The 27,917-nt window shown below is 40.6% G+C and overlaps 1 protein-coding gene across 13 annotated transcripts in view; it reads right to left on the reverse strand.

Moving 5' to 3' along the window:
• The window catches only part of MEF2C (myocyte enhancer factor 2C), a 174,558-nt gene that overhangs the window by 31,349 nt on the left and 115,292 nt on the right, over window positions 1-27,917 (reverse strand). For 10 of the 13 annotated variants that reach the window (XM_043913568.1, XM_043913567.1, XM_043913570.1 and 7 more), the window contains 3 exons: window positions 13,340-13,483; window positions 3,095-3,281; window positions 963-1,010 (listed from right to left, as the gene is read on the reverse strand). In XM_043913568.1, coding sequence (XP_043769503.1) covers window positions 963-1,010; window positions 3,095-3,281; window positions 13,340-13,483 — 379 coding nt within the window. Of the gene's footprint in view, window positions 1-962; window positions 1,011-3,094; window positions 3,282-13,142; window positions 13,281-13,339; window positions 13,484-27,917 lie in introns of all 13 variants that reach the window. The other 3 variants (XM_043913572.1, XM_043913575.1, XM_043913577.1) reach the window with 2 other exon arrangements.

Here is a 27,917-nt window from a genome sequence, read left to right on the forward strand (position 1 = left end):
ACATTACTCCCAAATGGACATATTTATAAACATGTTTCTATATGCCAATTTTTAATCTTCTTTCTTATAATTAACAGCCTATTATAGTTGAACCTGGCAAAATATTTTAATTAGGCTGTCCATAGATATTTCAATAAACTTGAAATTTTTGATATTTCAAATATAACCTTGTGTTATCATGCCTGCCTCCTACTATTTTAAATGTATAGTATGTTCTACTGCAGGAATTACCATGGTTACCTGTTATGCCAACAGTGAACTGCAGTTAGCATTAGAAAGTATTGTGCTGTCTCACCTCTGCATTGGAAATGACATCGACATCTCAGTAATCACAATAATATGAATTAGCATGGGACCCTGGAGAAATGCGACTATGAGACCAATTGGCCATAATGCAAGAAGTTCTTAAAGAGCTGAACTGTATTTAATGTGCTTTTTTGAGAGGTACACTGTGTTTATATTCTCTAAGAACTTATTTTAATCCCAGAGGTGGTTTTATTTTATTAACAGTATTGTTGAATGGTTATAATCTCACTCCTTCCTTTTCTTTATGCATTCTCCTTTAGAAGTATACAGGAGTTCAGTACTTCTTTGTATAGAAAGTGATTCACATTTCATGTGAAATAATTTACAAAGGACGCGACTTGCAAGGTTTGCTAAAGGTACTCTGGCGGCCACCAGAGATGGTATCCAGGATTAAATTGATTTCATCAGAACCCCCAATTCTGATTTTGTTGACTAGCTGAAGCTTTATTATGGAAAGGTCTACTTAACAAATAGTCGTCTCTGAGTTACTATCCGATCACTCCTGCTTCATCAGAATGCTTTAGAAATTCTTGGGGCCATTTTCGCATGAGTCTCCCTGATCTCTCAACTTTATTGAAAAGACTTACGTCTGCAGATCACCAAGTAAAGGACTGCTCAACAACGACACGCACTCCAGGACCGGGGTCTCCACTCACCTGCACTGGTGCCTGCACCGGACGTGAGGTCTCCACCCATCAGACCACCTGTGGACGGAAGACGAAGCTCAGAAGGAGGAAGGCTAATGGCGCCCAGGGCAACACACTGTACCTCTGGCAACTTTAGTATTCTTAGGGTTCTCCCAAGAGTCCTACACTTGTCAAGTGTTACCTAGGTCAGACGGCTGACATTTGTTTTACTGTGACATGCTGCGCTCAAACACTAAAAATACATTCCATCACTGACATTTTGCAGCATCTTTTTCCCTAAGATTACCTTTAAAAAAAATCTAGTCTTTGAATGGTCTCTAAATGTTTACTGTATTTTCACATTTAGTTTTCCTAAGATGGCATTTTCTAGAAAGTGAAGAGTAAAGTTTATTATATGCTCAAATAACCATATATTTGATGTTTAACTTTTTGTAAATATATTTTATAGAATTAATTCTGTGCAATGCTAATTACCTAGCACTTTGGTCATTTCATGAATCCTCTAACAGTGAATGACCTCCTTTACTACCTGAATCTTACTTACTAATGCAATAAAACAGGCTTTATTGGCCACGAATTTAGAGACATATGTTCATTCACTGCTAGCTTAAGAAAGCAGGATAAAATTTGGCAATCTTTATTTATGGGAGTTGGGATGTTTTAAAAAGACACTGAATATAATAATTATTTCTTGAGGAATAAAATTTAGCTAAAAGAACAGAATATTAGCTAGATTATTTTCTAATTGCTATTATGATTATTTGGTACTGGGTTTGGAATTAGAAGAAAATGTTCATTACATTTTTAGCAAAGAGTTTATTACTTCCAACCAAATAAATATTTTAGAAGTAAACCATGAGATTTTTTTTTAAAATAAATGAGCATGAGTTCATCAAATAGGAAATTCAACAGCATTTGAGTATGATCTAAAAGGAATACATATAGTTATTGAAAATGTTTATGAGAGGTTTCAACATATTCAGAAGTAGGGATAATAGCATAATAAGTTCTTTATACATATCAAGATTTATCAAGATTTTTTTTAACGTGGCTGATTGTATCCTCTACATGAAGTTTCTGTACTAAAAAGTAATACACATTTAATTCTAAGGCAGATATAAGTATTCTGAAGCAAAAATTCTTCTGTGGATAAATTACTTTTAATAAAAAGTATGTCTAAGACATATTAAAATTCTCTATTAAGTGCTTTTTAAGAAATAAAATGTAAGGGTATAATGATTAGCTGTATACAACTTAGAAATTCAATTTTGGAGCTTATTTTAGAAATATGAAGGATTTATTCAGTTATATTCAACTTATATTTACTGAGTTCCTACCGTGAACCTGACAAGCAAGAGGACATTCTTTCCTTCAAAGTCCTGTAAGTCCAGTGGGGAAATGGACAGATACTCATTACAGTATATCATATTATGTATCACTTGATCTGAGTTCTAAGAATGGCCAAACTTTTTCTGAGCAAAGATTTCTTTTCTCTGAGACACTGTGAATTGTACAACCGTAAGAATCTCCTGGAAGTATAGACATAAATCTATGGCAGTTGTATATGTCCTTGTGATATGCTCTCATCTTTGTTTCTGACCTAGTTTTGTTTTTAATTCACAGTTCTTATAAATTATGCTATTTTATCACATTTCTTCTCTGCCTTAAGTCCTCTGTGCTATAAATTACATAAAGAAAAAATTGACCAAAATAATAAATAACTAAATGAGATAAACGCTATCAAGCGACACATGGGAAAAAGATTCATAGAAAAGGTGATATCTGGCTAGAAGTAAGACGGAAAATGGCATTTTAGGCAAGAGAAGAGGAGAAACAAAAGCATGGAGACAGGATATTTGGCCTTCTCTTTGAGAAAGCATGTGGTTAAAATACAGCCAACTAAGGAGATGGGTGATAAGCTAAACATATAAACTGCAGATCATGAAAGATTTTGAAAGATATGCTAACAGGGTTAGGTTTTTACCATGTGGAAGACCTAGATGCGGATGGGTACTAAGCAATGAAGGAACATAACAAACAGAAAGCTGGAACACTCAGTATCTTGCAGGTAAAACAGCCTTCTTTGCCAAAGGTAGCTGCTTCCAATGATTTGCTACTGTTGCGTTATTACGAGGACATACCTGTGTTACCTGCACTTGGAGGTCGATGTGTTACACCAGGAGACATACTATTCCTCTGCAGAGAAGGGTGGGCCAGTGGCAAAAGGTTGGGGTTTCCCAGTGAGCTGACGGGGTTGCTGTAGACCAGGCTGTTGTGGCTGGACACTGGGATGGAGACTGGCATCTCAAAGTTGGGAGGTGGGACAGCCTGCAGGCGCAAGAAAAACAAGCACGGGTAAAAGAGGTGAAGAGAAACAGCCCAGTACAGACAGCCTCACTTTTCCAAGAAAAATCTCAAATGCCAAACTGCTTGGTGTCTAGAAGATCATTAAGAAGAGCTCTCAAGATGTTCAGATCATAAACTGATTTCTTTAATGTGCTTAGAACTGTTTCTTTGCAACTATTAGAAAACGTTTCACTTTTGTTTAAAACAAAGCCCCATTTCATTAGACTCCATTGTCTTTGAATTCCATTCTATTAAGTGGTAATTGTTCATTTCTGATATCTGAATCCGGTGCCAGAAATGACTGCAAGATCAAAGGTACATGACTGTGATGACTTCACAGAGAAAAGGGATTAAAATGCACACTGGAGCCTTTGGTTTAATTGCTTATTGAAGCATATTTATGCAGAAGTTTAATGATATAAAATCATCTCCGGGCATGTGAATAGCATATATACTTTAATTATTATATTTAAAAGTCTGTCTTTTGAAAGTAACTCTAAAGATAATCGACATTTTAAGACACAGGGTTCAACAGAGCATGTATCATTCAATAATTCATATTTTAAAATGATAGTTCAGAATATACATCATACTTCACCTTTTGGGATATACTGACATTGACAAATGGCAAGACCTACATCTCCAATGAGAGAGTTGCAAACATTTAGTGACCTGTGTGGATGTCTAATTAGAGTAATTCAGACCCCAACTATTGATTTTTTGGTATTATTTTGGCAATATAACCCACACATGCTTTTTTTTCTGCTTGCATTTGCTAGATAATCATAGTTGAAATGTCCTCCCCTCCTCCTTTTTTTCATTTTTAACATTATAAATGAAAATACTGTTTGAATACATTGCCAGAGGACTCATGGTGTGAGAGTATGCAGCATTCTTAATATAAAATGGATATATGTGTGTATGTGTATATGTGTGGATCTAGTATGTATTATTAGGGTTTACATAGAAGATTCCCTCAGGGAGTCTCTAATAAGCCATTGTACAAATTTAAATGCACATGTTCCGATGGCTCAAAGTTTTCTCTTCTTACTATTCTTTTCTGTAATCCTAACATCAAGCTTTTTTTCTTTTTGTTTATTTCTTGTTGATCGGCTGGCCTGCATCACGTTATGCTCTGTAGCAGTTCTCTGTTTATCCTGGTGATAATTACAACACCGTCCTCTTTCTCTGCTTCTGCTCCCTTATTCTTTACTTTTCCTATTTTTCTTTTCTTCCCTGATCTGGACAGGGCACTACTGATAAGAACAAATGCGTCATTAACTCTTTTCATTTACATGTCTTTGATCCTTCACTGATTTAGAGGGAAATAAAAGTGTACAAGTGTTATATTAACACAGATTTTTTTTTTATTAAGCTTTATCTGTTGTAAACAGGGTAACAAAAATAATTTTGGATAAACACCATGATATCATTGAATATGAATGTTTGATAAGACATCAAAGAATGATTATGTTGCCCAATTCCCAAAGCCTTTAAATAACAAAAAAATATTAGTGTATGCTGTAAAATAAATGTCTAGAGAGTCAATAAAATACTTCATTCCCTTATTAAAAGGCCAAATAGGAATTACTCTAGCACACTTGAGAAAACAAAGTAACCTTCCAGGACTTCTCCATTTATCCCGACCCCCTCTCCACTGCTCTGGGCCCAGGAGACTGATGTCCCAGACTGCATCCAGCACAATCCTCTGGCCCTCCGGCTTCACCTGGGCCAATGAAGGCACCGGCAGAAGTACAGACAGCCAGAGGAGAGAGGTCCGGATATAGTTCCCCTCTTGCTGGGCCAGAGGATGGCAGAGGCTGCCTTCCCCTAGTGAACAACACACCCTCCTTTTGGTCCTCTTTCCAGCGACATAGATCTTACTGTGCTCTGACAAATTTCTTCCTCCTTTTGCTCCTTCAGGCCTACGTATGGTAATAGCTTCCAGGTTGGAAGCCCTAATGTACTTCACTATTTCTGGAGTTTACCTGATCTCTCAGTTCGGTTCACTCGCTCAGTAGTGTCCGACTCCTTGCGACCCCATGGGCTGCAGCATGCCTGATCTCTCCTCATCTGTAAATAGACCCTTGACTGAACTCTCTTCCACTACCCTTCTGAGTTTGCCATCTATTTTCCACTAGATCCACAGGAGTAACTCTAGATCTAGAATTGTGGTACACTCTGCCGGTGGACTATCTCCTTGGGGGGCACTCTGGGAACTTGTGGGTGTCAATGACTGAGTTGGTATTCTCCTGGTTGGTAGATATGCTGTGGTGGTGGTTTAGTTGCTCAGTTGGGTCCGACTCTTGCATCCCCATGGCCTGCCAGGCTTCTCTATCCACAGGATTTTCCAGGCAAGAATACTAGAGTGGGTTGCCATTTCCTTCTCCAGGGGATCTTCCTGACCCTGGGATTGAACCCAGGTCTCCTGCACTGCAGGCAGATTCTTTACCGAGTGAGTTACCAGGGAAACCCCAATATGCTGTATATCCTATTATATGTGGGGCAGTTGTACACAACAAAGAATTGTCTCTTATCCCATCCCACCTTCAAATGCTCCACTGGACATTCATGTGTATGAAAAACCTTTTTAATAATCATCTGAGTCAGAACTTTGTTCTGCAAACACAAGGTATTTTTAATACACTGAAACACAGATTTTTTTTTTATGCACTGAAATTCCCAGAAATGCAATTACTGTGTATGGTGAGGGAATGTTTCACTTTGTTTGGTAGGGAACTTTGGAAAATCATGTCACCAGTGACAGTTCTGCTCTTGTGACCTGGGTTGGAAATCTGGCACACTGCTTTCTTTCTCTCAACTCACTCCATTAAAAAAAGTTCTCCTCACCACTTCACTAAAAATGCTCTTGTCATTGTCATGAATAACCTTCAGATTGCTAAATCCAACGGTAACTTCTTAGTTCTCAACAGGGACGCAGTTGATCACTGATTCTTGATAAACTTCCTCCCCTTCCTCAACCCTGGACTTTCCCTCCTATTTCAATAGCTGCTCCTTCTTAGCCTTGGTCTCTTGTTCATCCTCTTCTCCCTGCTCTGCGAATGTAAGAGTGTGTGCTCAGTCGTCTATGACTCTCCACGACCTGATGGACCATAGTCTCCCGGGCTCTTCTGTCCATGGGATTTTTCAGGCAAGAATATTGGAGTGGGTTACCATGCCCTCCTCCAGGGGGTCTTTCTGACCCGGGAATTGAACCCTACTGCTAGCATCACCTGGGAAACTCGAATGAAACAGTACCACGGTCCTTTTTCTAGTTCTAGCTCGGATCTCTCTCCTGATTCCAAACTTGCATATTCAGCTACACTCTAAATATTTCTATTTAAGTGTCTGATAAGCATCTCAAAACTAGTCCCAATCTAGCTCTTCCCATCTTCAGCTGATGGCAGCTCAATGCTTTCCTTTGCACAGAATAAAGTTCTGGAGTCATCCCTGAATCTTCTCTTTCTCCCATAACTCACTTTCAGTCTACCCGGAAATACTATTGGCTTAACTTCCACATATAACCTCCAACCACCTCTCACCTTCCAATGGCTGACTCTAGTACCATCATCTCTCGCCTTGATCACTGCAGTCACCTGCTCATAGCTACCTGCTTCTATCCTTGCCCTCCCTTTTACTTTCAACCCTGCAATCAGATAGATCCTTTAGAAGCATAAATCAGGTGATGGCACTTCTCTATGCCAAACCTTGTGTGAACTCTCATCCTAGTTGTAGCAAAGTCCAACTTCTCCCTGTGTTCCACAGGTTCCTAATTCCAGTTTTCACCAGGCTCCATTACTGATTTCTTGCCATCCTGTTCTCCCCTCCCTCATTCTTGTCTTATTTCTCTGTTTAACTCCATCACTTTCTTTAAATTTCTGCTCAAAATCTGGTCTTTTACATCAAGAACGGACTTGTGGTTGCCAAGGGGGAGAGGGGAAAGAAGAGGGAAGAATTGGGAGTTTGGGATTAGCTGATGCAAAAAAATCATATATACAATGGATAAACAACAAGGTTCACTGTATAGCATGGGCAACTACATTCAACATCCTGTGATAAGCCATAATGGGAAAGAATATGAAAAAGAATATATATATAACTGAGTCACTCTCCTGTACAGCAGAAGTTAACATAACATTGTAAATTAACTACCCTTGAATAAAATAAAATTTAAAAAAAGCGAGTCTTCTCAAGGAAGCCCACCCTGACCACTCTATTTGATCCTGCTCCTGCTCCCACCCATCTCCTGATTGCTTTCTCTTCTTTTATAAGATCAATTAAGATATTGGCCACTTAATGTCCCCTTTTATCAGACGCTAAAGCTCTTTCGCTACGAGGTAATACATAGCCTAGCCCTCTTTTTATTGTACTAATTGAATATTTTCATTCAAAGAATTTTTAGGAAGATACTATATGAATGTAAAAGTAATGTTACAACAACTTACTGTGTATTATTTATTGAGCAAGCACTATACCATAATTTACACATACAATATGATTGAAGCTTCCAACATCCCTTCGCTACAGATATAAACCTTCCTTTTTAAGTTGGTGAGATTAAGTAAGTGATCCAAGGTTGTCTAACAAGTGACTGAGCCTGTTGGTTTTGCTACTAAATGACTGTGCAACACAGTATACATTTTTGAATAGAAATAAAATATTTTGGTCAGAAATCATACTGTGATGTGAGTGTTGGCTGCATGTGAGAAGCTTATTATTTATGAACCAGGAACATAGAAGACTAAATAGGTTCTTATGGGACATGGCTGAACATCATGTTAGGGTGTGTGCTTATGCCTGCTGATGCCACGGTGGGATGAGGCCTTGGGAAAAAATATACCTTAAAGACTCCCCTTGTTCAAATTTACTCAGATTTCATATTTTAAAGCTCTCTTTTGCTTACAAATGTTTTACTCTGTATTCATTATTACTACTTATAAATGTTTAACTGGATACCTAAGGACCCCACCATAAGACTACTTCTCCCCTGAATATTCTACAGAATATTGACCATGTCTCAGTAGAGAACAAAGCCAATACCTTCCCCTACCCCGAGATTATTTGCATATCCAAAATAAAGAGGATGGTTAATAATCATTTAATGAATTCTGAACCATTCTACTAATCAATTTGGTAAAAGTCTCTCTACTCCTTTTTACCTCTATCATCCCCAAGTCAAATTCTGGGATTCTGGGCTATAAACAATTTGATGAGCGTTACTATAAAACTCTCTTGTGATTGGCTAGACAGAAGTCAGATATAATTCTGATATTGGCATGCGTGAATGCTAAATTGATTCAGTTGTGTTCAAATCTTTGTGACTCCATGGACTGTAGCCCACCAAGCTCCTCTGTCCATGGGATTCTCCAGGCAAGAATACTGGAATGGGTTGCCATGCCATCATCCCCTGGAATGATCCAGGGGATCATTCCAAACCTAGGGATCGAACCCGCATCTCTTATGATTCCTGCATTGGCAAGTGGGTTCTTTACCACTAGCGCCACCTTTCAGGAATCAAGCATACTTCAAAAATTCACAATTCATAAAACATGGTAACATCCATTGCATTTCGTCTTTTGTTTTGTTTCCTTATCTGTATCAGAAACTGGCTAAATAATTTTGAAATCACATTATAAGCTTAAATTTGACCATAGTGAGAAGGTGTCTCAGAGAATCAGAAAGAACATCAGCCTTTGTATCAGAAATCTTAGTTGCAGTCCAGGTAGTGTAATAAACTGCAACTTAAGCAGGCAAGTCATCTAATCTCCCTTGACCCTATGTGGGACCTGAAGCAGCTGCATCCAAAAAAGAGACCCATCAACTCTAGATGCCTTAGGAAATGGTTATAACAACGTACCCATGTTTATAAGAAATTGGCATTTTTTCTTTTTCTTCCCAACTTTTCAAAATTAAGGAACTTAAAAGCATCTAGGTATTTCCTTGGTGGTCCAGTGGCTAGGACTCCACACTCCCAGTGCAGGGGGCCCAGGTTTGATCCCTGATCGGTGAAGCAGAGCCCACATGCCACAACTAAATATCCTGTGTGCCGCTAGGACGACCTGGCACAGCCAAAACAGAAAAACAGCATCTGAATTTTAAAAAATTTTGTTGAAAAAAATGAAAGCCAAAAAGTCATTAAAGACTTCAAACTTGCAAAGATTTCAGGGGCAGGCTCCAAATTTTAGAATCCCCCAAGAAAGGAAAGAAGAGAGAATTTTGGGTGATTAAATAAGATGATATAAGTAGGACTGGCTGTATAATTTGCAGGGCTCTGGGCAAAATAAAAATGTGGGGCCCTTGTTAAAAAAATTGCTAAGAATTTCAAGATGGGGACAGCACAGCACTTAAGCGGGCGTGGACCCGGGGAGCAGGGCCCCGTGTAACAGTACAGGCCACATGCCCGTGCCGCGGGCCCGGGCTGTAGGGATGCAGGCATGAGAGCTAAACAGTTTTTAGTTTCTATCCCTGAACAAATGGATCACGGTTACCAAAGTGAGTCACTGCGGTCAGAAAGGTATCTGAACTCTTATCCAAAACCCATGATTTCCCAAACGTACCGCAAGGAAAAGTCCAATAAAATATTTTTAATAAAGTATTTTTAGTTAATAGGCCCTCTTTCATTTAATGGGAATGACTGAACGGAATTCCTTTTGGGGGCCACAGCTGACACTCTCAACTTCTGAACAACCACGACCAGCCTGCTGAGAACCAGCAGAGAAAGGAATCACACAACGCTGATGACTAGTGACTACACTTGGCGGGCGTGCGTGCTCAGTCGTTTCTGGCGTGTCCGACTCTTGGTGACCCCATGGACTGTAACCTGCCAGGCGCCTCTGTCCATGGGATTCTCCAGGCAAGAATGCTGGAGTGGGTTGCCATGCCCTCCTCCAGGGATCTTCCTGACCTAGGGATCGAACCTCAGTCTCCTGCCTTGAAGGTGGACTCTTTACCGACTGAACCACCAGGGAAGCCTAGTGACCTCGCTTGCTGGTATCCAAACCCCCTCCAGGCCGCCCCATGACTGTGGCCAGTGACCCCCTCCACCTGCAGCTCCTCACAATGTCTGCACCCGTGGGCGTCCCCATGGCCGTCTCTCATGCACCTGCTTCCCCACCTCAGAGCTACAGAAGCTAAATTCAGCATAAAAACAGAGGTCATCAGGTGGCCATCCTCTCAACTTCCCTCTCCCCCGGCCACTCCGGCTACATCTGCAAATCCTTCCGGTTCTCAGCCCATCCCCCTTCCTTGAGAAGCTTCGCCATTTTATCCCCATTTTATCTACGCGTCCAATCTTTTCCTTCCTTCAAGTGTTCCTCCTCGGCATGTAAATCACCTCAAGTACTTTTTCTACCTCCCTCCTCGATCCTAGTTACAGTCTTCTTTCTCGCTCTTCACAGTTCATTATTTGAAGAAAATACATCCATACTATTTCCACTTCCTCCCTTCCTGGTCCCTCTCAACCCGTCTTGCACTTGCCCGCTCCTCCCTTCAGCCCATTTCCTAATTCCTGGTTCCTCAAATGGAGCTGTTTTTTTTCCTTGCTGTGAAGCCCAGCATGAACCGTGGCAAACCCCACATGAGGAAATGCTGGTCGACAGGATTCCAAATCAGCCATGAATGATTTCACGTCATTGAGGAATATGGGCAAAAATGAGATGGTACCAACAGGTGACTGCGATATTAAATTCTCGATCTGAGAAGGGAAAACTCTTCAACCTGGGTCTCTGGAATAGAAAAACACCCTTGCAATGTTTTCAGAGAGGCAGAGACACTCTCTCCATACAAAGGGCAGAGTGTCCTAGCCCTGCTGTAAATGTTTTAGCAGCTGTGGAAACTTTCAACAAAATTTACTTCCAGCAACTGAATGCGATGTGCGAAAACTGGGCTTTTCATCGTGGAGACTGAAGCACTTACTCAAGAAACGGGGACTTGCAGGCCCAGCCCGGAGCTGTATGGCTCCTTCTCACAGCTCTGCCTGTGAGCTCTAATGTGGTTTTCCATCCCCTGCCGCACGCCACTGCACCTCTTAAGAAATCATGTATCCTGATTTTGAACTCTTTGCACGACAGGATGAAATATGGTGAGGGAACCCAGGTATGCATTACACCTCTTTCCCCCTAGAGGACGGGGGAAATGATCCAATGTGCAAACATGGGCATCCTCCCAGATCTTTGGGGGTTAACGCTCCACACACACATGGAGAGTGACTGCCAGTCCTACACACACTCCCCTCTCCTCCCCGTGCTGGGCATTCCTCCTGAGACACCTAACGTGCTTCACCTTAAAATCTTAACATTCACAAACGTGCCCAGCAGCTCTCAACTAGCGTATTATATAGTGGGAGAAACTCGGGCCATAAACTAAAACTTGGCCCAAAGGAGCTCCTTCTTTCCTTCTGCTGGGCAATAAAATCTCAGGAGATTTCATTTAAGAATTCTGGCTGTAGCAAGTATGCATTGCTGCCTCTGATAGGAAATGTTTCATTTGACCAAGCGCCCACTGTGGAAATGCTGTATGCGGTACTCAGTCTTATGAAACCTTTAAGAGTTTACAGCAGTTAGCTTTCCTTCATGATAGAGAGTATTAATAATTCTGACTCAACAAAAGATTTCCTGTGGACATTATTTCATTTAACAAAAGCAGCAGACGTCTATTTTTGAGGACATGAAGTTTAACAGGCATACATTTTATAAATAAGTTTTAAGTGTTCAGTTTAATCCAGCATGGACTGATTGTGCACCTACTATGTGCAGAGCGTTACTTTATCTTGTGAGTGTCATTGTGGGTTTGGCCTGGAGCTTTTGTCCTCAGATATTTGCACTTGTAATTGCTGAGGCCTGTTTTCACTATAGTCTCTCTCAATCCTCAGGTTTCAGATGTTTCCCTAACTTAGAGAAAGTGTACTTTTTTGAGAAACGAATTAAATACCTACTGAGGAGCTTGTATACAGTGAAGGTTCAGAGATGAACATTCATTACTCAGGAAGTTTGTGAACCTCAAGTTGTAACACTTTATGTCACAAAATGAACATCGCTTGATTGATGACAGAATAAAAGGTATGTACTTTCCCCCTCTATAATATGTGGGCAAACAAAATAATACATGCAGAGTTATTTCTCTTAAATATCTGGCAAGGCATATGATTGATTGTTAGGAATTTTTTGACTTGGTTAAGACAAAATTTAGCCAAATGTTAAAGCATGGAAAATGTTGATGTAGGCAAAGCGAATATTCTGATAAAGCTGTAACATCACCCCAGCACACAAACATGTTGAAATCTTACCGTTAGGTTGTCATGCACTCTGCTTCCCTGCAGCGAGCATTAGCTTTAACCCTTCAGTGCTGCTGCTGAATTTCATGTTTAGGGACAGGGTGGAAGCTTCACTCAGGAACAAGCTTCTACTTGGGGGATGATGAGCTGATGAGCGGCAGTTTACGCGAGAGAACGGCCGTCTCACCCGTGTATCTGATCTCAGTTAAAATATATCTACTTTTATAGTCAATCCTCGTTCAGAAGGAGACTCTCGTATTCGCGAGTGCCTGGTGATTTGTGTGGACTGTGTGTTTAAGAGATTGTGTAAATTCTGGGTGGGTCACCAAGATCTTTCTCTTCCTCCTGTGAACTTGCTACCTCCGAATGAACTTCTGGATGGCACATCGTTTCGATGACATAACTTCAGCAACCCTGAAGGTTTGCTTTCCAAGTGAACGGCCCTTGGAGTGAGATGGCTATTTTCTGGGTTTGCCTTTGCAGTGTTGCTGAGAGAAAGCCCTCACTGAAAGGGTTAAGGGATGTTACTGCAGCAGTTATCAGCAGACCAGCCATCTACCTTTGGTACTTACAGGAATTTTATGGCTCTTGATCATATTATCAAATTCTTCATTAATTTTTTTGTATTTTTCTTCAGTGCGTGGGGTGAGTGCATAAGAGGAGTCGGGGTCGGGGCTTTCACAGCCTTTGTTCTCTTTCTTGTTCAAGGCCTGCCAGGTTCAGAGAAATATCAAGAGTAAAAAAAATGAAGGGTGTTTTGAGTACTTACACACAATCTTTGCCTGCTGATCATTAGATCAATATCTTCGTTAATTTTCCTGTACTTGTCCTCAGACTCAGGGCTGTGACCTACTGAGTCGTCTGCATCAGGATCTGGGCTGTCACAGCCATTAAGGCCCTTCTTTCTCAACGTCTGAAATACATAATTTGGAAAGTTCAAACCTAGACAAAGGCTGTAAAAGACATTCAGGGGTGTCACAGACGTTCAAGCTTGCCAGTATTTTAGGTTATTACATGGGCTATATTACATGAGGGTAGAGCAACTGTAGAGAGAAACAGTGAGTCATTTTAACAGTGCACTCGTGACTACTCAAGAAAAAAACAGTAAAAGGGAAATATTCCTTCTGAAACCAAATTCAACAAACAAAAGATGGGATGAGGGTTGAAGTTCCATGATCTGGAATGCATACGTGCTCCCAATATCTAGTGAGAGACAATCACAGAAGAATACAAGGGGGCAAATTGCAACACTATTTTCCCACAGAAAAATTAGAAGTTAGGGCGTTACACAATGATTTCTGAAATGTGATCATGACAAAAGCAGAAATGGTGGAAAGAGATCCCCAGTTGGAGTTGAACATAATGATTGGCACTAAAAGCGTCCTGCACCCCGCCTGTGGGTATGCACTTGACAGTAAAAGGCGGTAAGAGAATCCAGCCAACATTCTCCCGAAGTACCCATTAAGAGTGTTTAGACACTGTGATCAAAAGGAGAATCACCTTCGTTTACTCTGGTTAGAGTTCTGTATGTGAAAATTTGCACTCAAATGGATAATACTGAGAAGCTGTCTGCCTGAACAGAGGCTGAAAGAAAAGTCAACACAGCCGAGCGGGGAGCTTCATCAGGAAGGAAGAAGTGTGTGTGAGTCGCTCAGTCGTGTCCAACCCTTCGCGACCCCGTGGACCGTGCCCACCAGGCTTCTCCGTCCACGGGATTCTCCAGGCAAGAATACTGGAGTGGGTTGCCATCGCCTTCTCCAGAGGATCTTCCTGACCCAGGGATCAAACTCAGGTCTCCTGCATTGCAGGCAGATTCTTTACCGTCTGAGCCACCAGGGACGCCCTAGGGTTTCATTATCATGAGCTAAGTAAGGAAGTCAAAGAATACTGCAGAGAGGTAACCAAGTCAATAACTACCAAACTAGCACAAGTTCCTCCTGGCTGCAGCTCAGGATCACCCTGCGACTGCCTCCTGACACACGGAAGTGAAAGCTCAGTGCCTTATCTCCAACCTCCTGTCTCCTGAACGTACGTCTGGTCTAGTCTTAGCTGTCACACAAGGATAAATAGTCATATAACACTGTAACAGGAAAAGTATGAGTCAGGAGTCCTGAGTTTTTACTTTTTTTTCTTTTTTAAAAATTGGTGGTTGTCAACTTAATTGGACACAATCCGAAGTTACAGAGAGAGTTACGTTTTCAGAGATTATAAAACTTCTGATTAATCAATCACACAGCTTGCCATGTAAACTATTAACAGACTAGCAACTTTTCTGAATTTTCCCAGTACTACCAAATCGTTTCTAAAGAGCTGTGTACCTAAGTGTCTCTCATTAATGGAAAGTTCAGCAGAGCTCATCTTTATTAAAGATCAAATTCACATACAAACAAAGCAGGAGCTGCGACATCAAGCTAAGGAATTCAAAACTGAGATAACACTCCATTTTTAATTCATGCAATTGGGGAAAATAAATAAAACAACATGAGTTAAAAAGGGGGTGTCAGTCTTAAAAATTTAAACTCCTTGGCTCTTATTGATGTGTAATACAAATGTAATGCTTTAAAAATTAGCTTGAGACACTAAAGGTATTCACTTAAAATCAAACTGAGAGCTACCATTTTGAATACATCTATGATACACTGTGTCTCTGTAAATATTTATTAATGTTATACTGATATAATATAATAAATAAACATATGGTTACAGCTTATTATGTGGTAAAATGTTTGAATATTAAAATGAATATTTTGACACACGATGATAAAATGTACATTTACAATCTTGGGGAATTTATAATTGGTGGGGCCACCTGTCCCCTATCATGGATCTACAGCTATCATTTTTCACCCAGAATAAGTACTTCCAGAGGGTTCCTGCAATAGTACTATTGAGGCTGTCACAATATATTAGAATAACAACTTCATTTGCTAATTTAACTTCCTATGTTTTAAACTCTTTCCTTGGCATTATCTCAATTGCAAAAACATTCTTCCCGGTGATGACTATTTGTATTATGATGTGGTTCCACTTTGATCTCTACATGTCCTTGAGGTTTTAAGAATAATTTCTGAGTGTCTTGCATCATACTCCATGGATTTTTCATAAAAATTCTCTTATGCAGGAAAAATATGTAAGATCAAGTACATATCATCTGATTTTTAAAAAAATTATCTACTGATATTTCTCTAAGGCATGTTAGAATATTCTTATATAAAACCCTAATTTAAAGTCTTATCTTTTATAACATTAATTTGTAGTCTTATTTAGATGGTAGAATTTTCCCTGTGCATCCGAATCTTTTACCCAACAAATCTTCTTGAGAAAACTATAGTTGTTTTGATGTGCAGATTTTTGACAACAGAACGCAAGGGTTAGAAGAGGCCTATCAACTGTCATTACAATCCATCTGGCACGTACATGTGTGCTAAATATTCTTACAAAGCTTTCAGGGGTAGATATCGTGTTTGGTTTATGAAAATTCAAACATCAATTACACTTTATTGAAAGATCTCCACAAATATTAACTCATTATCTCTCACAAGTCTTCCATGAAGATTTTAGGGAAACCTGATGCCAGGTCTCAGGCCAGCAGAGCCCAGCATGATGACCCCCCAATGCCTCCTGCCAGGGCACCCTTCGGCCACCGTGCCTCGTCGAGGCTTTCCCACACCTGTGACGGGCAAAGTGAGAGACGTGGACTAGATCTCTCCCACTCACAGAGAACTGCAGCAGTGGACTGGACACTGAACCAACTAGGCAGAATTTTTAAAAAATGAGGCTGTGGGCAATATTAAAGTATAAAACTATGGCTAAAATATTGATACTTCTTAGACGTCAAATTTTAGACCAAGTGGGAAGGCTTGTTGTTCAACAAAACACTTCTCAGCTTATAGATCAAAAAATCAATTAGATCAATAGCTCCTTTATACCTGAAGAATTAGCAAAACAAGTGGCATGAAGGCACATAGGAAATGGAAGTGGTGGGAGTAAGACAGAAACAGCGGCTCCTTTTCTCCCAGTAAATTCTTCTTGTCTCTGACTATCTCGTCCTACAATGAATATCACCACTATTAAAGTAACAAAATATCTCTACCATCTACTTTTATTTTTTAAATTTTATATTTTATTTATAATGGTATGTTAGTTTAAGGTGTGCAGCAAAGTGATTTAGTTATACATATACAATATCTATTCTTTTTCAGGTTTGTCTTTACCATTTAAAAGCACTTATAGTCTTATTTCAAGTTAAATTGTGTTATCTTAAAAAAAAGTGAATTTTGAGATATACAAACACAAAACCCAAGAGCATATTAATATTGAGTTCCAAATTCCCATAACCACATAACCAGAACATTGAAAAAATTGTTCAAAAATATTATTCTCGGCTGAGAGCTTGTAAAACACACTTCTGCCAAGAACAAATGATTACAGTGGAATTATAAAGCTCTGAAAATGGAAGACATGGCACAAACTTTACCACAGTTTGAATGTGAAACCTTAAGAGTAGTCTTATCCTTATTATATCAAAAATCTACAGCTGCTTAATGATGACAAAAGAATTGTTATTAGACTCAGCCAAATCTGTTTTATCACAGTAATAAACAGTTGCTATTAACTAAAGGGATTACTAAATGGATAAATAAGCATTATTCCTTATGGTCTTTTTCTAGTAAAATCAAAATTTCCATCGCTGGCCTTTGAAAGCATCTCTGATCTTTTATAAATGTGACTGGTCAGGTAAGGCAGGCACTTATATCATTATTCTTTCACAGGGGCTAGAAGTCCTGTATGTATTAGTATATATTGTTAAGCATCTCTCGGCTGACCATGTTTTGAAAAGATTTACTCCGTATGTCAAGATAAGGCAAGATATCTACGGAAACCACCAGCATCTCTTGCTACGCGTCTGAAGAAACTTCCCTCAGAGAACTCTGTAAATCTGGAGTCAGCCTTCCATGTAAGAGTGACACCTGTGGGGTAGATCAAGCACCTGCAGAGGCTTCTGGGAAGTTTTCACAAGGCAGCCATTGTCATGCAGTGAGCTGAGAAAAGCCTTTTCTTAGAGAAGCAATCAGACTGACGAAGGTCACACACTCCAAACAGTAAGTGGAAAAACGAGTGCAGACAGGTAATCCAAAACCACGTGGACTCTCCCCTCCCAGATGGGTGGACACATGGACCCCGCATTCTTACATTTGTTCGCTGGGAAAGCTTAAAATACATAAAACTGACGCGAGAGGTGACAGGTGCTTCAACAATTCTAACGAAAGAGATGTAGGGAACAGATTCTATTTCACTACTGAAAGGAATATAAATGAAAGGGAATGCCACATGGAGCTCTCATTTCTTGTCTTAGGCATCATGTTATCAACTAGAAATATCCCTTTGTATACAACGGTTAAAACTGGCTCCCCTTTCTTAATTATTTCTTGTTAGTAGAAAAGAAATAACTAAATTACTGGTCTTTTTCGATTATGTGCAAACAGCATATTTTATGCTGATGCTATTTAAGTAAAATTCAGCTTCTGTCAGAGACCCACCATCACAGATTAAAAGCTTCCAATCATTCAATTTCTTTCCATGTCTGCAATCTTAGTCCTTAAGAATGCGTATTTCCATCATCTTTCTTTTTCTGTGCCTCCCCATTTCAGAGCAGAAATTTCACATCTCCTTGTTAAAAACCCCAAACCTCCCAAATTATTAATTTTTGCTAAAATTCAATCACCCTTGCTTGCACAGCTAACATTACCCTTCAAAGGGTTGACATGGCAAGAACACATGCAGGAACTGTTACTATTAGTTCAGTGAACGTCCTCTTCACACAATTGTCAAGGGAAAAAAAAAACATCAACTTCGGAAAAATAGCTTCCTTTTCTCTGATAGTAAATCATTTTTGTGCTCGTCTGTCACAGCTTTATGAAGACAAGCGTCTGCTCTTCACAAGCTGAAAAGTCTTTAGAGAGCAGTGAGTCCGCACAGGCACAGGAGGACAAGTGGGAGACTGCCCACCAGGGAAGTTTCTGAGTGTGGTTCCCGAATAACCCTTCCACCCTGGTGCTGATGCTTACAACCCTGCTACTTCCAGGCCCTTCAGTATCCATGGAGTGGATGCTGCCCTAAGGACAGTGCTCTGTGACTTAATTCATTTAAAACACATCCAGCAAATAATTCCTGAGAACCTTCCACATGCCAGACACTGTTTTGTGCACTTGTTTTTTTTTTTTTTTTAAGAGAAGTAGGCAATATACATTCAAACCGAAAAGCTCTGACTCCACCTATAATATTCTATGTTTTTTGGTGATTTCTAGCACAAATCACTTAGGCTGGGGGAAGAGCAGGTGCCAAGAAGTTCCTCCACAGATTTTAATAATAAAAACTAAGCATTGTCTCTACTCTCGCTCCTTGCTCCATAGTTCTTTGTTCTTAATATAGAAATGAAAAGGCACATTAAAATACTGTGAATTCAGTACAATTGGTAGGTAGACTTTAATTAGACAAGCAAATCATAGCTAGTATAGAGTATGAAAAAATTAAATTTTACCCCAAATTATCCATTTGTGGTAAAAATTTTCATGAAAAATAAAAAATATAAACCTTAATAACAGTCCATTTCTCTAGGTTATTAATGCTGATTCTAACCAGATATTAACACCTACTGGGGAAAGGCTGGGGAGAGATGGGGCATTTCATTGTTTTTGCTTTTATTCCTTCCCTCAAAAGATAATCTTAACATCGAACTGGAAATTTTTTTCACTGAATATTTTTCCATCTTTAAATAGTGGAAGTAAAAGACTGATTGAAGATATGAAGATTTTTAATGTACAGAACATAAAGAAATATCCGCCCACTTCTCCTAATGGCCACAAGTGATTTCATATAGATATTTCGAGGGTGATAGTTCCTATTACTGATACTCTCATGCTGCCTGAGACTACCAAGGACTACCTGGCCCTTTCTCATGCCTTCTAGAAGGGAGGATAATGCTACAAGCACTGGCCTTTCACATTTCTTGTCTTTGCTCAGCTGGGCTCACCTACTGGAATATCCCCGCAAGGGAGTCTTTGCTTCCTGGATGCAGACAGTCCTTCTCCAAGGCAGATCTGATACAATCTTTTCCTCTCTGTAGACTCCTCTGATCACTAGGGCTGAATTAATTTCTGCCTAATTCACACACTCATTTATTGCATACATTTTTTCCTATGTGCTTTTATCACAAGTTATTATTTGTTTGTCTCCATTGCTAAATCACTCGGTCATTAAAGCACCTATCTTTATTTACTTTGGAAGTGGCAATATAGAGCAGGCTCTGATACACTGGAGGTGCTCAGTAAATGCTCACAGAATGAACAGAACACATATTTCCACTTCAGTGTTAATGTGTGCAGAGGTTTCATGGCTGGACAGAGGCTACTGTGTTGGCTGAAGGTAAAGACGGTAGGAGGATCTAGACCTCCTGACACATATTACTAAGTGCCATTATGTCAGGAGTTGTCTACGGTCCTCTGGGATGCAAGGATGCTTTTTCTGAATATGTGATTAAGACAATCTGTTTATGTGTTTTGTTTACATGTTTTTCTTCCCAAGAGTGAACTCCTGGAGGTCGGAGATCATTCACTAGCCATCTTGTAACACCAGGACTTAGCACAAGGTCTGCCGTGTAGAAGCTTAATAAATGTTTGCAGCATTAATGACAGACTGGATGGATGGATGGACAGAACAGGAAAAAATCTTCACATGCTCAATGTAGGATTTTTGCAGCTGCAATTTCTTTCTTTGCATTTTATATTATTATTTCACACTGTTAAAACTCAGTTATTATTTTAGTCTTTTCAAGTAACTGTTATGAAGAGAGACTATTTTCTGAAATGTTCAGCTTTTAACTTAGAAAGCAATGCAGTACAGGCATAATTTGTACTAGGAATGAAACTGGTTATAAGTCATGAGGAGATTTATATCATTAAACACTTATAGTGTGGTGTATTGGTCTACATATGGAATGTCAGAAGAATGAGCATTTGTGAAATCTTTAAGGGAAAAAAGCCATCAGTATGTAATCTCAGTGAGGAAGTGCATAGGAGGGGAAGAGGGGCAGAGAACTCAGCACACAAGAAGAAACAAGGGAATAGCATTTTAGGCAGCCTGTATAAGGTTAGAAAAGGAAAAGCAGAAAGCTTCAAGAACGCAAGGGAACTTCTGGGAATGTGAGTCAGATACTATAAATCTGAAGTGAGCATGTTTCAAAATTCTTGGGCAAAGTTCATCTTTTTCCCCATTCCTGGATGCCGTTCCATGCTCTCCCTGGCTTTGACATTGGTCTTACTCTGGGCCAATCTTAGCCTGGAGGATTCATGGAAAATCAGGGTGATTCTAGGGCCAAATGATTCAGGCTTCCTCAGGACTGGTCAATGGTTTCAAGTTTCTAATGAGCGTTTCTTCCACCACACCTCCTTTGGAACCTGGCTAGGCATGGGTCAGGAGGCTGGCCTAGAACACGATGGAGATGGGGAAGTTTGGCAGGAAATGTCTCCTGACATCTGAATCCAGGAGCGATCTGAAGTGAAATATGAAACTGGGAACACTTTAATATACAGGGATTAAAATGCATGCTAAAATGTGCAGTTAATCCTAATAATCTCTTATAAAGCAAGTTTAGAAAATATAGGCTGGAATACAAAATAAAAAAAACTGAAATACAAAGGATCAAATTATAGGTGAGTTTGAAAAATGGAGGATGCTAGTGATTTCTTAAATAAGGAAGGAAGAGATAAGGCAGAATTATAAATTAAACAAAGGTTGAGAAAGAGCAGAGAGGAGCACAGGAACAAAGATCAGGAAGCAGGATTTTCGAAAGTATGAAATATGAATGCAGCTCACCTACTAACCTTTTTGGACTATGGCATTTTACTTGCAAATAGGTTACAGGGGCATAAAAGCAGATACTGGGGGCATTGATTCTTTAAAAATAACATGTTGAAGCATCATTTATAAACCATTAATGACTTATTTTAACAAAAGAAGATGTATATATTATCTTGAGTAACGACAGTAAGGTCAAATCATTATTTTTGTTTCTCTGTAGGCTCTTATCTAGTAAATGCCTTTTTATTCAAGTTGGGCCAAGGCGTGATTAGTCATTTGAAATGGGAGTAGTCTTCACTGCCTTATTTATCAGTCAGCTCAGGATTGTACTTAGTCATCATACTTCCTCATTTCTGTAGAGTTCCCATGCTCTCTGCTACATCATTTATTTTTCCACTTACATTTTTGCTTCCAACATCTCCTTTCATCCATTCCCCTCCCAACTTTCCTTTACTAGCAAACATCACATTTAGTTACTCAAGCTGGAGACCCAGAAATCACCCTAGATTCCACCATCTCTTGCCTCAGCTATAGTTTTTTTTTCCTATTTGGTCTCCCATCCTGAGTCTGTTTGTTCCCTGACCCACTTTCCGGTCAATCATTCTTCCTTCTTTTGGCAAGGTCTGATTACAAGGCAAGTCTACCTATTCTTATAAACCATGGCAGCTCCTACAATGTTCAAGCTGGAGACCCAGAAATCACCCTAGATTCCACCATCTCTTGATTCAACTATCGGTGTTGTTTTTTGTTTTTTTTCTACTTGGTCTCCCGTCCTGAGTCTGTCTGTTGCCTGACCCACTTTCTGGTCAATCATTTTTCCTTCTTTTGGCAAAGTCTTACTACAAGGCAAGTCTACCTGTTCTCATAAACCATGGCAGTTCCCACCAGCCTGACCTACGACTCTTCACCGCAAGCCCTCCGCCTGCCTCTCCAGCACTATTTCCTCTCCTTTCCCCCAGTACTCCGGGTTTTGCCAAGGGGGAACTTCTCACCATTTCCCAAGCTGGGTAGGCCTCTTAATAACACTGTTTGGATATGTATCATTCATTCTTGTCTGGAATAGCCTTGTTTACTCCTCCCCTCTGCTACACAAACCACAGTCATCTCAGGACATCTACTGCCTAAGGCATCCCAGGCTCTATGAGGCTTCTTCCTAACTCTCCTGGACACTTAGACATTCCCATCTCTGTACCTCTAGTCCCCTGGGAAGCAAGGGGTTCAAACAGGTCAATCCTAAAGGAAATCAACCCTGAATATTTAATGGAAGGACTGATGCTGAAGCTCCAATACTTTGGCCACCTGATGTGAAGAGCTCACTCATTGGAAAAGACCTTGATGCTGGGAAAGACTGAGGGCAGGAGGAGAAAGGGACGAGAGAGGATGAGATGGTTGGATGGCGTCATTGATTCAATGGACATGAGCAAACTCCAGGAGACAGCGAAGGACAGGGAAGGCTGGCGTTCTGCAGTCCATGGGGTCACAAAGAGTCGGACACCACTGAGAGACTCAACGACAACAAAGCCTCTAGGACCCTTAATTTTTTGTGTTTTCTTATAATATGTGGTGTTTCAGATTGTAATCTATCTTTTGCCAGGTCGGCTTCACTACTTGATAGTGAGTCTATTAGGGTTGAGTATTTCTGACCCCTGACAAAGGGTCTGATTAATATATGTGGGGTCAATATATGTTCTCAGGAACTGTTCATCGGATGAATGAATAAGCAAACAAACTTGATGGTCATCCTTTCTAATGGTGACAGACTAATTGAAATGAGTTGGGTGGTCTCCTGAGGTGACGGTGTTATTTATTTGTTTTAATAAGATCAGAGAGTCAAAATTCAAGGAGCATGAGTTCTGGTCATTAAAGCAATCTCTGTAATGACTTCACGACTGTAGCATAGCACATCTCGTGGGAAGCAGAGGGAGGAGTGAAAGTAACAAAATATTGTAAACGGGACCCTAAGGGCTTAGGCTCCTCTGTGGTTAGAACTGCTGAGTCCTAAGCATCACGGGCTGATCCTTTTCACAAAAGACGCTCTTGCATCTTGTGGCTATTGGTGCTTTAAGCTACCACCAATGGGACGTAAATACATTAAGAACCAAAAATCCTGCAAGAGGTGCTTTTGTGCACGCCCTTCTCTGCTTCCCCTCAGAAACTAGGCATTGCATTTGCAGTAAGCTTAAGAATCTTTGGCAGTCGGGATCTAGAGTTCAGCACTAGCTTATCAGAAAAGCAGAATGTTCTGGAACACATAAAAGGCAACACAAAATAACACAAGATTAAGTGACTTGAGGTTGACGCCTGATTGACTCAAGCTCTGACAATTTTGGTCACACCTGAGAATGGTACCTGCGGCAGCCAAGCCTCACTTTTGAGACGGTCAGGCACTCCCGGATGAAGGGTAACGTCGCTTCTTTCCCTCACATCACCCTCACTGCCTGAGCCTCTGCCAGGCTGCAGGGAGGAAAGCGCTCCAGTGGGCTTGGCCCTGCCCCACTCTCTCTTGGGCCGGCCCTTGGCCAAATGGGGAAATCCTCTCTTTGCCATTCATTCTCACTGTTATAACAACAGTTGCCCTGTCTTTGGTCACAGGCTGGCCCAACACCCACCAATAACAGACTTTTCAGTCTGGGATATCACTGAAAATACTAAGGTTTTTTTTTTTTTTTTTTCTATTCCTCAATTTATTAAATTGTGGGGAGAGAGATTTTCAAGGACCAATTCTGGATTGTGAATATACATTTTATTTATTGATGGTATCCTCACCTTCTTCCTATGATACCTGACATTCAAACTTACTTTCCTAATTAATTTCTCTCTCTTCCCAATATCTCCAATGAGTGACAATCAGCCATTCTCTACTGAAACCTCTCAACCGAGAAGTTTTGATTTCGGTTATTCTATAGAGTTTGGACAGCCGTGCTAGGACAGGGCCTCTTACACTCCACCTTCGTAGTTAGCATACCCTGGGAAGAAGCATCTAAGTACTAATTCTGAGGGTTTTGCCTGGATCAGTGGTATGCCATCCGAGAGACTAGTATTAATCACTTTGCTAGCACATGTGGCTCAAGACATGTACTGGTCTGACTTGACAAAATCAGGTAGAGAATTACAGGGACTGTGTGAGAATATGTGAGGCCCAGCGACTATGCCTGCCAAGCGAGGGAGAGTCTCAATGTGTTAGAACAAACCTCCATGAGAGTAGAAACTTTTTTTTTACACCTCTGTATCCACAGCAACTTGAATGTGCCCAGCACATGGTAACACCCAGTAAATACTGTCGTTAAAAGAATAACAGAATCCAAGGCTGCAGGGCCATTTAAGATGGAATCACAATCGGATCTGAAGACACAGGCAGCAGCTGCTGAGGTCTGTGTTCAGGGTGTGGGCTGTTTTCGTCCCTACCAATCACTCTCTCTAACGTCACGTATGAATTTAAATTATAAAAGGAAAGAATCATGAACTACAGGGTTAATGGAAATAATATGTCTCTCTTTTATGCTTCCTCAGAACTCTGTAACTAATATTTATTTTATAATGCTCTTCTCTGTACTTTTTATTTCATTTTCTAGACTGTGCTTCTTGTAGATAGGAAGTATCTCTTGAGAGCTTTTCTTCTCTACTGTACAACACATGCGGTAGATAGCAGAAAGTTTCAAGAAATTCATTAGCTCTTCTGGATGGGCATCATATATAAGAATACCTCTAAGGAAAGCCTGGTCACTTTCAAGAAGAAGGTGCAGAAGGATTGGGCTTCCTTGGTGGCTCAGATGGTAAAGAATCTGCCTGCAATGCAGGAGACCTGGTTCAATCCCTGGGTCTCATTCTGGAGAAGGGAATGGCTACCCACTCCAGTATTCTTGCCTGGAGAATTCCATGGACAGAGGAGTCTGCAGCGCTACAGTCTATGGGGTTGCAAAGAGTTGGACATGACTGAGTGACTAACACTTTCACTTTCAGAAAGATTATGCAAAAGCCAGTGAGGATCCAAGTTTTCCATTTCCTTTAACACTGACCCTTCTCTCTCTCCTTTCAACAATAGTAATGTGTGTGAGTTCTGTCCAAGGCTAGCAACTTTGGTCTCTAAGCCTTACTCTTATGACTCCCCTCTTTCAATGTAGAATCCTCTGGATCTTGGTTAATGCAGTATTAATCTTTTCCTATTATTGGGTTGATATACTTTCTGCTTAACAGAGAGTGCCCAAAATATAATGGATGGGATGGTCACTGGCCAGGGACTGGGCTGGTGGGAGGACCAGCCCAGTGGTCCTCCAGTGGTGGGAGGATGCCATGGGACTTGTTATTCCCGGTGTGTGGCCAGGAAAGCAGGGTGTACTTCCAAGTGAACAACAGGCCAGCACTGGTGACTGGAAGACAAGACGCAAGGAATTTAAAGGCTCCTTAAAGGTTCCAAGGGTCATCCTGGAAGCAGGCTTGGTTTCACTGAATGTTAGGTTTACAGGAGGCTGTCAAATGGTCAGGGAACAAATCTCTACCCGCACTCACAGCAGGCATGAAGCAAGTCCCACAGACCAAACCTCTCAACGCACAGCGGCACACTTTCGATGCCCCTTCCCTTCTTTTCTGCACATGAGTTTATTTTGGTTTCTACCTCTTGTCTCTCTTACCACATTAAAAAGTACTTGTGGGGAAGGGAAGAGTCTAATCTATTCATCTTCTACAGCTGTTATGTCATTACCACAAACCGAACATGTGGATTGGTAGTAAGTGGTGGATTTTACATTCAATAACCCTGGGTAGGTGTCCGATGGAAGAAAGTTTGGCAAAACTGTTCTTCTCAGTAATTAAGGAGCTTCAGGTAAATAAAAGGTGCTTAAAAATAAAAGCACTTCAAAATCCTCAGGCAGTTGCTCCATCCCAGCCCTTCCAGCTTTTGCTGGATTTATAAAATACACTAATACCATTCGATGTGCTCACTCTGACTCTTTGTAACCCTCTGGACTGTAGCCCACCAGGCTCCTCTGTCCATAGGGTTCTCCACGCAAGAATACTGGAGTGGGTTACCATTCCCTCTTTCAGGCGATCTTTCGGATCCAGGGATCGAACTCATGTCTCCTGTGTCTCCTACATTGCAGGCAGCTTCTGTACCGCTGAGCCGCTGGCAAACCCCCTGACACCATTCTAGTTTCTTTAACTAGCCCACCCTGCAGCCCTATCATGGTTCTGTCTGCCTGGCCACTGCAAGCCCACCTCAGCATCCACACAAGGCTGGCCTCCTGGAGGGCAGGACTGTGCCTGTTTTCTGGGAATCCCTAGACCAAGCAGAGTACCTGGCACATAGAAATTATAAATTAATTTAAATATTGATTTAAATTCATTAATCAAAGGGTCTCTATTTGCTTTCCTAATAATATAATTATCTCCAGGTGGTGCCAGCAAAATAATCAGAGTATCTATAGGACAGACATCAAAAAATGCCAGTAGCATTTCAGAGCATGGACCCTTTGTTCAACTTTCTGCAGGGACGTGCCCTCTGGTTTCCTGGCTCATTTGTTCCTGGGGGTTGCTATCTTCTGGACTCATACTGTAGTTCCTGCTATTCAATGGTTTTGACATGAAGGGTCCTTCTCATTAGTGTAGACTATTATGAATTGAAGGTAATGGTTAGAAATAAATAGGCCATAGGGCATCTACAAATGGATTCTGAAAATACCCAACGCACATTCCATTGTGGCAAACTGGGATCTTTCCTTCTGGATTGAACATTTACAAATAAAATATACTTCATGAGAAATGTTTTAGAAAGTCTAGTGTTATCAAGGGCTGATAAAGGCCTACATAGGATGCCACCTTATTATCTTATATGCAAATTAAAATGGCTGTATATTTATGTGACCAAATTAATGAAAATCAAACTCATTTCAATTCACTTTTCCTATGCTATGAATATTACCTATATATGAACCTGTGGCCTCATAACCTTGGACCAACCTGTAGTCCATGAAAGTCACATTTCCCATGATGTCATATATGACACAGATAAGTAACATTCTTAGGTTTTGTATTCAGTCACCATGGATTTCACACGATGCTACAAAAGCTGGAGACAGAGTATTGAGAAATGAAAACCAGAAAGGCACAGAGAGTTAAGTATTTAATGGAAGTAAAGACAAGAATGAGCTAGTATGAATAGGTGACAGCAAATATTGATACATACTGGGAGAAGAGGGAGGGAAGGGCATGGAAATGAGTGAAAGACACAAGCTGAAGGTGTTGTGAAAGAGAGAGGGAAAAAATAATCAAGTGAGCACATCAAGTGATCCCTTGGTATGTAAGCTGGCCTCTCCCAGCGCGTGGGCTCAGCACTTCGTGCTCTAACATAAAGCTCCATCATGGGCCATCAGCACTCTGACTCATCCTGATACCCAACCCTGGCAGCGGCTCCGCACCTGTCCTCTAATTTGGAGAAGCCAACTGGCAGCTGCCAGCCCCACAGACGGCTCCGTCCTCTGGCCCCAGATGGCCTT

The sequence above is a fragment of the Cervus elaphus genome, chromosome 9 (assembly GCF_910594005.1).
Source record: "Cervus elaphus chromosome 9, mCerEla1.1, whole genome shotgun sequence".
Classification (NCBI taxonomy): Eukaryota; Metazoa; Chordata; class Mammalia; order Artiodactyla; family Cervidae; genus Cervus; species Cervus elaphus.